At 39.0% G+C, this 17,313-nt stretch overlaps 1 protein-coding gene across 1 annotated transcript in view; it reads left to right on the top strand.

The window, feature by feature from the left end:
• Positions 1–10,076, top strand: part of SLC16A12 (solute carrier family 16 member 12) — a 16,479-nt gene extending 6,403 nt beyond the window's left edge. Inside the window, exons 5-7 of the mRNA XM_042781423.1 lie at positions 1,214–1,793; positions 4,353–4,612; positions 9,814–10,076. Of these exons, the coding sequence (XP_042637357.1) occupies positions 1,214–1,793; positions 4,353–4,612; positions 9,814–10,076 (1,103 nt within the window). The remainder of the gene's footprint in view (positions 1–1,213; positions 1,794–4,352; positions 4,613–9,813) is intronic.
• The last annotated feature ends 7,237 nt before the right edge of the window (positions 10,077–17,313 follow it).

Below are 17,313 nucleotides of genomic sequence, written 5' to 3'. Positions count from 1 at the left end.
TGAGAGTAGCACTAACACCTGTCCCATCTCTCGGAGGGGCTGTGAGAGTAGCACTAACACCTGTCCAGGCACAGTGCCAAAGGGGTAACACGAATCAGCCTAAGAAACAATGTAGTCTCATAGTGAAGATGTAAGTCTAACTGTCAATTATACAAAGCATCTTCCCTAGTAACCAAAGGACCCAGCTGCTGGGTAGACCAGTTATCCCATTTTGTCTGGGACTGGCTTCTTTTTAGCACTAAAAATCTCATGTCTAGGAAACCTCTTCAAAAATAAAAACAAAAACAAACTCACTGCCGTTGAGTCAGATCCTACTTCTCGCGACCCCTCCTTGGATTTCTGAGGCAGTATCACTACAGAAGTGGACTGCCAAATCTTCCTAATGAGGAGTGGTTGGTGGGTTTGAACCGCCAGCCTTCTGGCTGGCAGTCACATGCCTTAGGCACCACACCACCAGAGCTCCTAGGAAACTGCTTAGTCCAGGCAAATTGGGATGGTTGGTCACCTTACACTGCATGTGGGGACAGAAGCTAAAGCTGGGTCTCCTTTCCTTGCCTGGGATTTTAGGTGCCATGAAAACCAGAATTAAAGCCCTTCATATTTTCCTGACTTAAAATAGAACCTGAAAATCTTTAAAAAGGCTTTCTGAACTATTAATCATTTTCTGTTGACTTGGGGATATATTCAGGTTGCTATTTTCATATATGAAATTGGCTATGATGTTTTCCAACTAAGTGAAATTACTCTAGGACTTTCATGGAATCATATCTGTTGCTTGAACCAAATTCCAGAGTGGTCCAGATTATCAGGGTTGTGTCTTCACAGCCAGTAAAGAGTTGAGGCGATTTCTAGACAATATAAAATAGGAAGAATGAAAGAAAACAAGTTTCTTTGGTCCACATGATTCACATTTTCTAGTTGATTCAAATTTAGTTTCTATAATTTTAAAATTCTTCATTTCATTTTTTTGAAGACTTCGTATTTCCTTAAGGTTTTTCTTTCTAAGAAGAAAGTCACATATGCTGTATTTTACAAATTGTGGATGACTGGTGAGAGGAGAGACTTTTTTCAGTTTAGTGTAGAAAACAGCTAGAAAGGGGTTAACAGAAGGTCAGATTCCCTTTAATACAGTAACTTTTCTGAAACATATATATATATATATATATATTATAAGCTGTCCAGGATGTACTTACGGAGTTCTCTTTATTCACAGGTCTTGGATTTGCACTTTGTTACTCTCCAGCTATTGCCATGGTTGGCAGATATTTCAGTAGACGGAAAGCCCTTGCTTATGGGATCGCCATGTCGGGAAGTGGCATTGGTACCTTCATCTTGGCCCCTGTGGTTCAGTTCCTTATCGAACAGTTTTCCTGGCGGGGAGCATTACTCATTCTCGGGGGCTTCGTTTTGAATCTCTGTGTTTGCGGAGCTTTGATGCGACCAATTACTCTTAAAGAGGACCGTGCAACTCCAGAGCAGAATCATGTCTGTAGAACTCAGAAACAAGACTTTAAATGGGCATCTCCCTGTTCACCTGTGACCAAAGAATGGGCACAGACCTGCCTTTGTTGTTCTCTGCAGCAGGAATACAGTTTTTTAATGAAGTCAGACTTTGTTGTGTTAGCCATCTCTGTTCTGTTTATGGCTTATGGTTGCAGCCCTCTCTTTGTGTATTTGGTGCCTTATGCTTTGAGTGTTGGAGTGAGTCACCAGCAAGCTGCTTTTCTGATGTCCATACTGGGGGTGATTGACATTATCGGCAATATCACCTTTGGATGGCTAACCGACAGAAGGTAACCCCCATGAAACCACAACTGGTTCTCCACTACGGGATTTTAGCTTCGGGTTTCTCTTTACCCATTACCCAAGAGAATACCTAATTACTAGAACACCTAGTAATTTCCTGGTGGGGAGCATTACTCATTCTTGGGGGCTTGTTAACAAGCCTTAAATTAAAAAAAAAAAAAAGAAAAGAAAAGAAGGCAATTCCCTTGCTGGCTGTTCTAGATCAGGGATTGGCAAACTTTTTCTGTAAAGTAACAGATAATAAATATTTTTGGCTTTATAGGCCATATGATTTCTGTTGTGATTACCCAGCTCTGCTAGTGTAGTACAAAAGCAGCCATGAACAACAGCATCTACACAATTGAGAATGGCTGTGTTCCAGGACTTTACTTATAAATACTGAAATTTGATTTTCATGTGTCATAAGATATTCTTCTTTTAATTTTTTTTAACTATTTAAAAATATAGAAATCATTCTTATCTCACAGGTCATACAAAAACATGTGGTAGGCTTGTTGTTGTTGTTATGTGCCATCGAGTCAGCCCCAACTCATAGCGACCACTCCTTGGGTTTCTGGGGCAGTATCACTACGGAAGTAGATTGCCCCATCTTCCTTCTGAGGAGTGGCTTGTTGGTTTGAACCGCCAGCCTTCTGGTTAGCAGTCAAGTGCCTTAGGCACAGTTTGCTGACCCCCGTTCTAGCTTGTTTAAGATGTTGGGTCTACCTAAATTGGAGAAGGGAGGGTATGTTTTTAAGTTGCAGACCCTGGGGTAATTACAAGTTCTGGTGACAGATTTAACTCCATCCCAAGTAGAGTCAATCCCCAAGTACTACAACTTCCAGCTGGATGTTGTGTGTTAGATTCTTGTGAACCATAGAGAGGCTAGCTGGTCATGGAGAAAGGAGCAGAATCAGTTTAGGTAAGAAGATCAAGTACAGTAACAACATATGATCTGTAGCTGCATATCTATGTTTGACAGTGCAAACAGTAAATGCTTTCACTGTAATTGTAAGCTTCTAAACCAAAGTTATAAGAAATCTACTGAGTAGTTTCTTCAGCAAATATTTTGCTATTTGGAACAAAGACAGCATTCTTTAACCTTGAACAGTGACCTTAGAAAACTATACTCATTGTAGCTTTTCACATTTTATGTCTTGGATAATTAGGCAGGATTCAACTGCCATTCTCCAGTGTTGTGAATATGACATTTAGGGTTAATTCCACATTTTTAATGCATAAGGAAGAAAGGGAAGTACAACTAATATCTATCTTTACAATCAAGTAACTCAACAAGAAGCTGATTGATATAGATGTGTTGTAACTCACTGCCGTCAAGTTGGATCTGACACAGAGACCCCTCCTTGGGTTTCCGAGGCAGTATCACTACGGAAGTAGATTGCCCAATCTTCCTTCTGAGGACTGGCTGGTTCGTTTGACCACCAGCCTTCTGGTTAGCAGTTAGATGCCGTAGACACTACACTACCAGAGCTGTGTTGTTGTTGTTGTTGTTTTGTTATGTGCTGTCTAGTCGGACCCGACTCATAGCGACCCCTCCTTGGGTTTCCGAGGCAGTATCACTATGGAAGTAGATTGCCCCATCTTCTTTCCGAGGAGTGGCTGGTGGGTTTGAACAGCCAGCCTTCTGGTTAGCAGTTAGATGCCTTAGGCACTATGCTACCAGAGCTGTGTTGTAGGTATCTATAATTTGAGACTTACAAGACTTACATTCTTGTGCTGGCTCTTCCCCTTATTAGTTTTGTGACCCAGAGAAAATCACCTAATCCCTCAGAGCCCCAAGGGTGTTCATCTGTAAAATGGGCCAATGTAATATTTGTCTGCTGATCTCATAGCATTTTGTGAAACTCAGATGAGCCCGTGTGTGGAAAATGTAAAGCATAAAATGCTCTCCAAGGAAAATTACTGGTGGTGACATTATGTAGTCTTTGAAAGAACTGGTATCACAGATGGGTTTGGAGCTACAGAAAGAAAATGGAATGGAATGAAAGACCTCAACTGAGGAGGTCTTAAAATAAAATAAAGCTTAGTTCTAGAACAAAATCTTAATCATCTCTGGAAAACTACTTTAATGTCTTCACACTCAAACTTGTCTTTTGTAAAACTATTTTGTTTATTGAGCATCTAGGTGTGCTACATGTCAATGGATCATGTATCTAAAAGCACACAGTATAGTAGATTGCTAGAAAATACCAGTCTTCTGACACTTTACATTATTTCACAATTATCCTTAGAGAAACCCTAACTAATCCTCTTATTTTACAACTAAAGAAACTGATGATAGAGTTAGGCAGTTAGTAGGTGATAGAACTGGATTCAAATTTACATCTTTCTACTTTTTCTACTATGCCCTGCTTCTTGGGGACAATGGTTCTTGAATTTGGGACTATATATACCAAAGGAAAGATAGGAAGACAACTTAGGTAACACACAGTGGAGCAGCCATCTCTATAAGTAACTGCGATACTTACTGTTTCATAGCTGTGATTCTGAAGCTTTTTGATAGAACCTTTGCATGTTACACTCATTTTTGTTTTTTCAATTCACAGGTGTCTGAAGAACTACCAGTATGTTTGCTACCTCTTTGCTGTGGGACTAGATGGGCTCTGCTATCTCTGCCTCCCAATGCTTCAAAGTCTCCCCTTGCTCGTGCCTTTCTCTTGCACCTTTGGTTACTTTGATGGTGCCTATGTGACCTTGATCCCAGTAGTGACTGCAGAAATAGTGGGGACCACCTCCTTGTCTTCAGCACTTGGTGTGGTATACTTTCTTCATGCAGTGCCATACTTGGTGAGCCCACCCATCGCAGGTCAGTTTCCAACCACCTCTTCCCTTTCTTGTATTAATGTGAAAAAAGTGATCCTACACATGGACAATGAGAAGGAATGGGGAAGAGTTGGAAAGCAAAAAGGATGTAAGAACCACCAAAAAACATGTTCTCATTTATAGTCTTATTTTATAAACTTCTTCCAACTTCAGCCTACCTAGAAAGAATAAGTCCCAAATTAGAGTCTTGATTTTGTTCCACACTAATGATGGGAACAATGAATTGGAGCAGCTGTTCAGATTTAAAAATAAGTAGCGCACATTCAGAGGAAAGTCTGGCAGGAGTACAGGATTCTAATGGGAGACAGTAGACAGGAAGGCTGAAATGATAAGAATGAGTGTTAGTGGAGTGTCTTGAATGCCAGGCAAAAGATCTGGAGCTCTTTATTCTTCAGAGACTATGATAGTATTAACATTTTTGTGCAGAGGGGAATATGATATAGAGTGTATTTTAGAAAATGTGATCTAGCAATAGATCTTGTAATTTAGGAGAGAGGCAGTTAGGATTCCATTGGAAGAGTGCAGGAGTGAACTGATAAAGGCTTGAACTGCCACAGAAATGGAAATGAGCTCTAGAGGCAAGGAAGAAGTTTTAGAAAAAATATGTCAAATGAATTTAGCATATGGAGGTGAAGGAGAGAAAGGAGTCAAAGATGACTTAGAAAATAATGGCATGCATGAAGGAAATAAAGAAGATGGAGAGTTGGCTTTGCAAGAAAAAGAATTAATTTAATGTTTTAGACATGTTAAGATATCTGAAATACACATATCAAAATGCTCAATAGGGCAGTTTAAGGATGAAATCTGAGCTTTAGAGCAATGCCAGACCTGGGTATACAGATGTAGGAGTCATCAGATAAAGCATCTAGTGTTTTGCAAAATGGTAAAATGCTACAGAAATTTAAGGTGTGATTAAATAAGTAAATCAGCAAATAATACTGCATGCATTAAATATTAATTCAATAAATATTTACTGCATGCATAATAATTGAACAAATATGTATTGCTTGCATATACTAGGCATTGTGGTGGGATACAGCAAATATATCAGAATATGTTCCTGCTTACTTTGTGCATGTGGTCTAAATTAGTGTCTATCAGAGGGAGATCCTGGGACCAACAACATCAGAATCTCCTGGAACACTTGTTCAAAGTGCAGATTACATGACCCTTCTATCTAAGACCTGAATCTTTGGAGGTGAGTTCTAGGTATCTGTATTCTCAAGCAGCTCTCTTAAGAGGCTCATGCACACTAAACTCATTGCCATTGAGTTGATTCTGACTCATAGTTACCTCATAGGACAGAAGAGAATTGCCCCATAAAGTTTCCAACGTTGTAATATATATGGAAGCAGACTACCCCATCTTTCTCTAATGGAATGGCTGGTGGATTTAAACCACTGACCTTTTCATTAGCAGCCAAGTGCTTAACTACTGCACCACTAGGGCTCCTCCTGCACACTGAAGGTTGAAATAATTGGTTCAGGTAATTGTCTACCTAAATCCTAACTAAGAGAGCAAATGAAGTCTCTTGAAGACAGGCAAAAGAGAAATGAGACAGACATCTCGTATTCATAGATTGGAAGACTTACTCCTGTTGAGATGTCAGTACTACCTACAGCAATGCACGGATTAGATGCAAATCCTATTAAAATTGTAACAGCTTCTTTTTACAGAAAAGGAAAAGTCAATCCTAAAATTCATATGGTATTTTAAGAGGTTCTGAATAGCCAAATTAACCTTGAGGAAGAAGAACAAAGTTGGAGGACTCACACGTCTTGATTTTGACACTTACTACAAAACTACAGTAATTGAAACACTGTGGTAGACAAAAGGATAGGCATATAGACCAATAAAGCAGAATTGAGAGTTCAGAAATAAGCCCATACAACTATGGCCAATTGATTTTTGACAAGAATGCAAAGACCATTCAATGGGGAAAGAATAGTCTCTTCAAGAAATGGTACTGAGACAACTGGGTTTCCACATGCAAAAGAATGAAGTTCCCCTCCATCACACCAAATGGATCAAAGACAAATGTAAGAGCTAAAACTGTAAAACTCTTAGAAGAAAACCTAAGGGCAAATCTTCATGACTTTGGATTTGGCAATAGATTCTTAGATACAACACCAAAAACATGAGCTGTAAAAGGTAAAATAGATAAATGTGGCTTTATCAAAATTAAAAACTTTCATGCATCAAAAGACATTCTCAGGAAATTGGAGACAACTGAAAGAATGGGAGAAAATATTTGCAAATTGTATCTGACAAGAGTTTAATACCCAGACTATATAAACAACTTCTACAAATCAGTAATAAAAAAGACAAAAAAAAAAAAGTTTTTAATGGGCACAGGACTTGAAAAACCATTTCTCCAGAGAAGATATACAAATGGCCAATAAGCACATAAAGATGCTCAAGATCATTAGTCACTAGGGAAATATGAGTAAAAACCACAATGAGGTACTACTTCACATTTACTAGGACAACTAACATTTTGAGAAAAAAAAACACGGATTGGTGAGGTTGTGGAGAAATATGAACCCTTGTGCATTGCTGGTGGGAATGTAAAATGGTGCAGTTGCTATGGAGAAGTTTGGCAATTCCTCAAAAAGTTAAATCTAAATTTACTATATGACCCATCCATTCCTGCTTTAGGTATATACCCAAAAGAACTGTAAACTGGAACTCAAACAGATACTTGTACACTAACGTTCATAGCAGTATTATTTACAATAGCCAAAAGGTGGAAACATCCCAAGTGTCCATCAACAGATGAATGGATAAACAATATGTGGTATATATTTACAATGGAATATTATTCAGCTATAGAAAGGAGTGAAATTCTGATATATGTTATGACATAGATCAACCTTGAAAACATTATGCTAAGTGAAATAAGCCAGACACAAAAGGACAAATATTGTATGATTCCACTTATAAGAAATATCTGGATAGACCAATGCATAGAGACAGAAAGCAGATTAGAGGTTACCAGGAGCTGGGGGGAGAGGGAGTTGGGAGTTGGGAGTTACTGCTTAAGGGGCACAGAATTTTTGTTTAGGGTGATGAAATATTTGTGGAAATAGTGGTGATTCACAACATCCTGAATGTAGTTAATGCCATTAAAATGTACATATAAAAATAGATAAAATAGTGAATTGTATGTTGTATATATGTATTTTACTACAATAAAAGGAAAAAAACAATACAGATCCAGAGATAGAGAGCAAGAGGTGTGGGTGGGTGGTTTGTGGTGGTTAACTAAACATTTGCCTAGAAGGGGGGGAATTTTTTGGAGGCAGGATTTCTGATTTAGCTACTGTTGTGAACAGGAACTCTGGTGGCATAGTGCCTAAGGCATTTGACTGCTGACCAGAAGGCTGGTGGTTCAAACCTACCAGCCACTCCTCTGAAGTAAGACTGGACAATCTACTTCTATAGAGATACTGCCTCAGAAACCAAAGGAGGGGTCACTATGAGTCAGGACTGACTTGGCAGCAGTATGTTTGTTTGGTTTTGTGAATAGTCAGTTAGTTTAAGCTTATTTTGAAGCAAGCAGCAAACTAGGGGAAACTACTAAAGTACTAGGGGTACTTTATCGCTACAGATGAAAATTCTGGTCAAAGTCCCTGATTTAAGTCTATATGTTTATGCTTCCTTTTTGAAAACTGCTGCCAAAATGCTCCATACCCTGCCTCCACAGTCAACTTTAGTGTTTACCCACATTCGTGACAACAGTGAAAGTCACAGGATGTAAGTGACATCGGCATTCCTAGCTCCTCCTTTCAATCCATGGCCTTCATTTGGCAAATCAGACATTATGTTCATTGCCAGGAATTAGGATGTAAACTCTGAAAGTAATACTTATTTATTTATCTTTAAAATGACAACTCTCTACCCAGTCTCCTCTGGTGCTTCAGACATGTACAAGTCACATGATAACTAAAATATTCTTAGATTAATTTGAATTGCAAAAAACTTCCTGGGGCTTATAACAATTTCTACATAGCATTTTTGACTAATGGATGGCAGATTTTCTTGGCATATAAGTCAAGTTTAGAGAAACTTTCTTTTTTAAAACATTTTGATAATCACAAAATAATTGCCTACCAAAGTCTTACTTTACCCCACTGATTCTTTGATAATTGTGGGCCTTATTTTGCATATCATGCATCCTGGTTCTAAATTTAGAGCTGGACTAGATATTGAGATTATTTTGTTACAATAAGAGACAAAGAAAAAGAAATCTGTGGTGACAGGAATATTAAAAAAATCCTAACTCACTGCCGTTTAGTCTATTCGACTCATAGCGACCCTTCCTTGGGTTTCTGAGGTGGTATCTCTACAGAAGCAGATTGCCCAATCTTCCTTCTGAGGCGTGCCTGGTGGTTTGAACCGCCAGCTTCTGGTTAGTAGTCAGATGCCTTAGGCACTAGGATTATGCCTCCTGAAATTTGCATTTGAACTTTTTTGATGACCCAAAGTCCTAATTTTCAGTCTGGATGGTACAATGGCTGGATTCAATTAGAAATTTAGATTCTGCTTGGAAGCATTCCATGTTAATCCAGAGAGACAGTATAAATGCTGGGAATACTACTAACATTTTCTATGATTACCTTCTCTTTAACACTATATAAATCATCCCAAACCCAAACCCAAACCAAATGCACTGCCATCAAGTCAGATCCGACTAATAGAGATCTTTCCATGGGTTTCTGAGGCAGTATCACTATGGAATTAGATTGCCCAATCTTCTTTCAGAGGAGTGGCTGGTGGGTTGGAACCACCAGCCTTCTGGTTAGCAGTCAAGTGCCTTAGGCATTACACCACCAGAGCTCCCCTGAAATCATTGCAGCTTCAATAGTTTGAATAATGCTACTTTTGTCTTTTTTGCCAGATTTCCTGGGATTAAAAATAATAATTAATATTTATTGTGCAAATAACAAGTATGTGACACTCTTCCAAGCACTTTGCTTATGAACAACCAATTTACTTCACAGGGTTCCCTAGAAAATAGAAATGTGTTTTTCTGTGGCTGCATAATACTTTCAGGGATTTGCATTTTGTGTCAAAATTAAATGGTGGTGCTAGTAATCTATTGTTATCATCCTCACAAGTTATTAGATTTGGAAATGGGTAAATGATTGAATTGTCAGCTTGACAATATAATTTTGTTAACAGGATGGCTGGTGGATACGACTGGCAGCTACACTGCAGCATTTCTTCTCTGTGGATTTTCAATGATATTTAGTTCTGTGTTGCTTGGTTTTGCAAGACTTGTAAAGAAGATGAAAAAAACTGAGCTGCGGTTCCTTGCCAAAGAATCTGACCCCAAGTTGCAGCTATGGACCAATGGATCAGCGGCTTACTCTGTAGCAAGAGAACTAGATCAGAAGGATGGGGAGTCTGTGGCCACGGCAGTGCCTGGGTATAATCCCACATGACCAATGGCTTTGAGCCTAAGAATCTCCAGGGCTGAAAGAGGTGGGGCAATTGAATTACATTGTACCATGTTTCTGAACCATTTTATTTTGGCAGAAGCGTTGCCTACTGAGGACACTGGTATTTTTTGGTTAACATCTTTATAGGGGAAAGTAGCAAATAACAAAGAAAAGCTGCACTCGTCCAGAGTTTCCTCATTTGGGGATGTTGTTGTCATTATGTGTCATTGAGTCTCCTTGGGTTTCCAAGGCAGTATCACTGTGGAAGTAGATTCCCCAACCTTCCTTCTGAGGAGTGGCTGGTGGGTTTGAACTGCCAGCCTTAGGCACTACGCTACCAGAGCTCCTATTCCACATTTGGGGATATTTACTTATAGTTGAACTTATCACATCTTTTGGGCAATTAGCATTGCTCTATGGTGAATATAAGGACACAACTGATGTAACTGGCTGTAATTAGGAATAATGTCAACACATGGCCAAAGCAGGTGCCGTTGGATAGCAGCTTTGTCCTTACATCTGCACCCCTCCATCTTCCCTCCTCAGTTAATGGAAACACTGATGCGTAGGTTTGCTTACCTTATGCTCTTTGGAGGAGGATCAGCTTGGGTGTAGTGGTGAAGGCTAAAGATGCCACACTTTATCATGGTGAAGTTTCTCATTAGGACCTTAAATAGGATTGTTGAAGAAAATATTAGATACAGAATCACCCCTTACTCTGTTAATTATCCCTTGTCTCTGCCAATGGATATATACCACTTTAAGAATCCAAAGAATCACAGAATACCATGATTGGGATAGATCTTGAAGTGTGCCTAATAAGATCTTCTATCTGAAATTCTTCACTGGAAAATGAAAGTCCTTTTCTTAAGACGATGTCCCAGGCACTCATCACTCTTACTATCAAACACAATATTTACTCTAAATTTAGTGGAACATACCCAAAAGAGCCCACAGCAACTTTTCAGTCTTACCTGGAATGTTAACAACAACAAAACTTTCCATTTTTTTCTTCCAGGGGAAAAAAAAAAATTTAAACAGCAAGCACATTCCTATTAAGAACAAAAATGTTGGCAGTATTCCAACTGGGCAGGAATTAAATTCTTGAATTAGTGGTCTCTAGTAAATTTTTTCTCTTCTGATCATTCATATAGGTTTATAATTATCCAAAACAGGACTTGAGAGTTTTATCTGAAAAATATTATCCTGGAGCTGTTCGAAAGGCGAGATTCCTTTTATCCAATTAATTCTTGTTCTAGTGTCTACTGCTCCCTGTCCCCTGTGGACAATAATCAGAAACTTGGTAGACTTTTAGCTGAATGAGAAGTCTTCAGGGGATAACTTTAGCATTCTACTGCTCTCATTCATTATAGCTTTGGCCAGGGGAGAGGGAGGAAAAAGTTAAGAAGGCTAGCAGTACGATGTATAGTTTTCAGAACTCTTCCACATGCTTTAACTCACTGGATGAGAATAGTTTACTCACTCCAAAGCACTTCAGTTTCCTATAGTTTGGGATCATTTCTGAGTCTGCAGATTGAACAGCAGAGCACAGAGAAGGAAAAAGCCAGAACCTCAAGGAAACATTTCAATTCTGAAAACCACTTAATCCCAATGTCCCCACAGAGGGCTCACTGGTGCCCTGCCTGGATAACAGTAGTGAGGAAGATCTTAGAATGACTGAGCATGCTCAGCAAGAGTCTTTCCCTATAACTGGATTATTTCATAAAATTATATGTCACTACATCTTTCAGAATGAATTATTCACTTTTGTTCATGCGGGAGATTAATACATCATTCATAATTGCTTTCCAAAGATAAATTTGATGTTACCTGCTGTCTTTTTACTTAGTGTGAGAATTTAGTTTAAACCTATTTACTTTGTCTTCTGCAATTAAAAAAAAATATTTGAAAATATATGTAAAATGTCAAGGTTAAAATGAAGTTGTTATATTATTTTTGGAATAGCACTTTATACTACATGTCATTTGTTGAATCTTCAAGCCTAAAAACTTTTTGATATATAAATAGTTATAAATATCTTATCCATACATTATTCATATAGTGGTCACAGAAAATTTTTAATGTGATTCTGCAACATAATTTTTCTAAAGTATAATAACTGTTCACAAAAAATAAGCATAGAGATCAGAGCTTTTAAAAGTTGTGTAAAAACCTTTGTAATATTTTGATTTTATATATATGTAAATTTGCATTTTCACTTTATCTTTTGGAGAAAATTTTTTAGAAAACATAAGAATACTGTAAATCTTAGTGCCTACCATTTTTCATCTACATGAAATTTTACTATTAAGGTTCCATGTGCCTATGCTATTCATTTTCAAAACTGAGGGATTCAGAGGAATGATATTTTTTTGTGGAATCAAGAACAAAATTGTGATCGGAGAATTCTACGTCTCAAATATTTATTTATCCCACTACAAGGTCTATTTTGGAATTGACTGAATAGAAAAGCAGAAGAAACTATCTAATCTTTGTAGATATACTGTATTCTTGAGCCTTTTTTTTTTTCCAGATTGTAATTTCACTAAGCGATCAAATATTTATGTTAATATTTTCTTATTTCAAAAGCATAATAAAGAGTTTATCATCATCATGTGTTTGGACTATAGGCCCTGGACAATGGGCTTGAACTGAATGATGAGTGGGCCTGTCTAGATCATGCTAATATATGGTTGGCATGTTCAGCTGTGGTAAGCAATCAAATAATTTACAAAAAATCAAAGCCATTTATTGAGCACTTCCAATGTGCTAGCTACTGTGCTAAGTACTTTATATGCATTATCTCATTAAATCCTCATAATAACATATTACAAACCATGTTGTAGTGATGGTAACTGAGACACCAGATCCCTTAGCAAGTGACAGTAGCCATTGCACTCTAGTGCCTCTAGTGTGAAATCCTATAAAGCTAGGAGGCTTTCTGATGTTGGAGCCTGTACCCTTCTCTTTGTACCTATGTGGATCATCTTCCAACGTGGGTGCAAGAAGCCCTCCCTTCTTTTGCAAAAGGTCCTCTCTTGGGCACATAAAATCCTTTGGATAATATTTAAATCTTTCAGTAAGTATAGAAGGAAGATTCAAGATTGGAAATTTCCAAGAGTTTTTTTAGGAATCTGGTTCTGTCAAGACCACTACTGCCAGGCTAATTTGATTTTCCATTGAGCAACACAGGCTTCTCTTATTTTCCATTGAGCAACACAGGCTTCTCTTATTTTCCATTGAGCAACACAGGCTTCTCTTTGGGAACTTTTTTTTTTTTTTTGGTTGTAGAGCATACGACCAAAAAATACCTTTTTTTTTTCCACTTTTCACATTACCAAAGACAAACTTTCTCAGTCAGTGCAGGGCTCTTCTGAAGTGTCTGCACTATTGTCGGTGATGTTAAAGATGGTAATGTCTATTTGGCTTTCATCTTCCTTGCCTCAATAGGTCTAATTCAGAAATTTCATTATTGAAATAAAATAGTATGAACTCAAGGTAGATATCTGAGTTTATCTTATTCTCACACTTTAGAATTTGAGTTTCTTTTTTCCAAACTCCATCCAACAATAGATTTTCATATGCATTGCCCAGAGCAGCTCCCAGTGAGAGATGATGGGCTTTTGTTTCATGCCACTGAAAATATTTGATGAAGGGAGTTGAAATATATTAAATAATGACAAAAGTCTGATATTGAAAATGCAACATTTTATTATGGAACATTTCAAACATATACAAAAGTAGAAAAATAGTGAAGTGAACTTGATGTGCCCATCTCCCAGAATCAACAGCTAACTATCCACTACCTACCCCCTTGATGAAGCAGTGTGAAATATATTAACATGTTGACAGCACATGTCTTCCTTCAGCCATCTAGGAACAACTGACCTTGGCAAGGATAATTTGATCATGCTTCGGGGTGCGAGTGGTTAGGATAACTTATCAGTGAGCCACATCATTACTTACAAATCTGTCTGGGGCCCCTTTGCTGCTGTGTCTGAATTTCTTTGGGTGTCTGAATTGCAGATTAAAGTTGTGCCTCCACTGCCCTCTAGTTTCATTCCTTGTGCAGATCTGTCTACCTAGAGCCATGTCAAATAAGTGAAAAGTGCTTTAGAATTCTAGAGAAGAGGGATCATTACTGATCTTAATTATTTAGGAGTCAGAGACCTCTTTGAAGGGTCTTGGACCTATGATTGCTCTAAAATTAAATAAAAACTTTATTTTTGAGGAGTTAACGACTGGTCCACTTAAGATTTGAATTGACATTAACATTAACATTTTAAAATGCAGTCCTTTTAAAGTTTTCCAGTACAATTGTTTTTTTTGGGGGGATGGCAAGCTGGGTCTTTGCTACTGACAGATGTATGATGGAAGAATGAGAGGTCCCCAGTCGTAGGAGAGGTGAAGACCTATTTTCATTTCTGGAGAGTTTGGTTTTGGAACAGGCTGGAGCAGGGTCTAGGCTTGGGTCAGGGTGGGCAAGAGGCTGGCAGCAGGAGGAAGACATGTGGGCAGCTGCTTCACGTGGCTCCCTCAGGTTCCAGCAGACACCTCGGGCCAGGTCTGGAGTCTGGGCCTCTGTGTTTGCCATTTCCTGTCCAAGCAGGGGTGCGAGAATTCGGACATCTTCTGGCTGTAGTTTCTAAAGTTCAGACAGGGAAGGGGAAACCCTCTTTCCAATCAGGAAACTTACAGGTCTGGTAGGAGCATTCAGCACCCACAATGGAAATATAGTCTACACTGTCCTGTAGGGTGTAGCTGCTGCCTAACTTCCAAACCTAAAATGGGGCTACACTCACCATTCCTCACTATATGTCAGCCACCTTGCTGTCTGCCAGTTCCTCTAGTACAAAGCCTCCTTTTGGGAGCATTTTGTATATTGATCCTTCTGTGCACTCATCTTTTGGTTCAGTTTAAATGTCAACTCCCTACAGAGTCCATCTTGAACTACTGCCCTCATCTAATTACATATCCCAACATCACTGCATTATTCATTCTCTTAGCACCCTGTTCTTTTCCTCCAAAGAACATACCTTAATTTTGATTATATATGCATTTTTGTATTTATTTCCCCCACATAACTGCAAACTTCCTAGAGTAGGGATTAAACGAAAACCAAACCAAAGCCACTGCCATTGACTTATAGCAACACCCACTGGGTTTCTGAGGTAGTAAATCTTTATGGAAGGAGACTGCTCTGTCTTCCTTACGTGAAGTGGCTGGTGGGTTTGAACTTAGAATAGGGATTACACCTGCCTTATTCACCATGGAGTCTTGGGTCTGACACATAGTAGACACTCAATATTTGGTGAAAGAATAAATGAATGAAAAGAACAAATAAAGAATGAATGAAGAAACTGCTAAAGAGGATTGTAATACATGGTAAAGGACCAGGCTGATTAAAGAGTCAGGTAGAAGTTTGCTTAAAGTTGCTCTTGCACCAGATTGGAAAGGATACATTGCATGCTTCCAGTTCCCTGGGTCTAATATGGCACCTGTGAGAAGTGTAATACAAAGAGCCAGCGCTCCACAGTATCGAGTATCATGGGGCAGGTTTGGGTAAGTGAATAAAGGTGGCAAACAGGAGAGTTGGTAGAAAGATGTTAAATTACTAAAACTTTTTATTCTGGCCTAAATATATAATGGGTACTACTGTGTTCAATCCAGACTAGTTTAACTAAATAGCTCTGTTGTGCTCAACTGGGTGGCAGCCCCAGGAATGGGCACAGCTCAAACCAGGGCTTCGACTCTCTACTGAGAATTTACAATTCCACTCCAGATTTACTGAATCATCATCTATATTTTAACAAGATCTATACATAAGAGTCACCTGGGGATATTTGTTAAAATGGAGATTCTGATTCAGTCTATCTGAAGAGGAAAGGAGCTTGGGAGTCAAATCAGAATGAACTGATTCAAAGCCCTGCCTCACATAAGGGAGCCCTGAAACACTGGGAAAGGTGGAGCTCACATGCTTCATGCATGAAAGGATGTGGTTTTGGTTATAGGCACTGCACAGGTGCTTTTATACCAAACTTCTATGGCAGGTACAGGGGAAGTCCCTGAATTGAATCTCCTCCAGTTCTATTGCTGGCTTCTAACTCATCAGGCACCAGTGAAAATTAGACAGCGTGCTATCAGAACATTTATAAGAGTTGGTGGTAGGAGTTAATCAACCAACAACTGTTTGTTGACTCCTGGGAATCTGGCACCCTGTTAGATATGGTGGGGAGTTCAAAAGACATACAGAACCCCTCCCATGATCTCAAGCTTACTGCCTAGTTAGTAAATTGAAACAGGTGAGTACACCACCATGGAGTTATGACTCTGACGTGCAGCTAAGGGCATGGCATACTTTCGGAGTTAGGAGAAGGTTCACTATAAAAAAACTCACTACCCTTGAGTTGACTCATTGCGACCCCTCCTTGGGTTTCCAAGGCACTATCACTACAGAAGTAGATTGCCCAACCTTCCTTCCAAGGAGTGGCTGGTGGGTTTGAACCACCAGCCTTCTGGTTAGCAGTCAAGTGTCTTAGGCACTATGCTATCAGAGCTCCCTCCAAGGTCGTATCTCTATGGAAGCAGATTGCCCAATCTATAGGGTGGGGTTGTTTCCAGGGAATCCGGTGATGGGATTGAATGGGTTGGAATCAGGCCCTACGCTTTTCAGGGAAAGTGGCTAGCAGTGGGATAAAGGGATGTAGGACAGTTTCTTTGTGTGGCTACCTGATGTTCCAGCAGACACCTAGGGCCAATGCTGAACCAAGCACAAGTTGACACTAATAAGTGTTTTAGTAAGGGGGTTCATAACAGTGGTGTCTGGGAGAAGATGTGGCAGTCAGCTTTCGTAATGATTATAGCCTTGAAAATCCTCTGGCGCAATTCTACTTTGTTCTATAAGGTCACTATGAGTTGGAATTGATTCCACAGCAAATGGATTGAGCCTTTGGGACTGCATTTAACTTCTTTTAAGTTGAAAGCAGGAATTTTCAAAGGAGTAAGGTGGGTTATGCTTCAGAATTCACTTCCCAACTCTAAAAAGGAATCATTTATAAGTTTTCTTAAAAAGTCCAGAGTTTACAATTGGCATAACATACTATACAAAACATTGTTCCACCTCCTACTTTGGCGAGTAGCTACTGGGACCTTAAAAGCTAGGAAGCTGCCATCTAGATGCAACAACGGGTCTCTCCTCGTCAAGAAGAAAGAAGAAAACCAAAATTAATGGAAACAATCA

Source organism: Orycteropus afer, unplaced genomic scaffold, assembly GCF_000298275.1.
Source record: "Orycteropus afer afer isolate SDZICR_OR568_19922 unplaced genomic scaffold, OryAfe1.0 scaffold00118, whole genome shotgun sequence".
In the NCBI taxonomy this organism is placed as follows: Eukaryota; Metazoa; Chordata; class Mammalia; order Tubulidentata; family Orycteropodidae; genus Orycteropus; species Orycteropus afer.
This window is presented reverse-complemented; position numbering and strand designations above follow the sequence as displayed.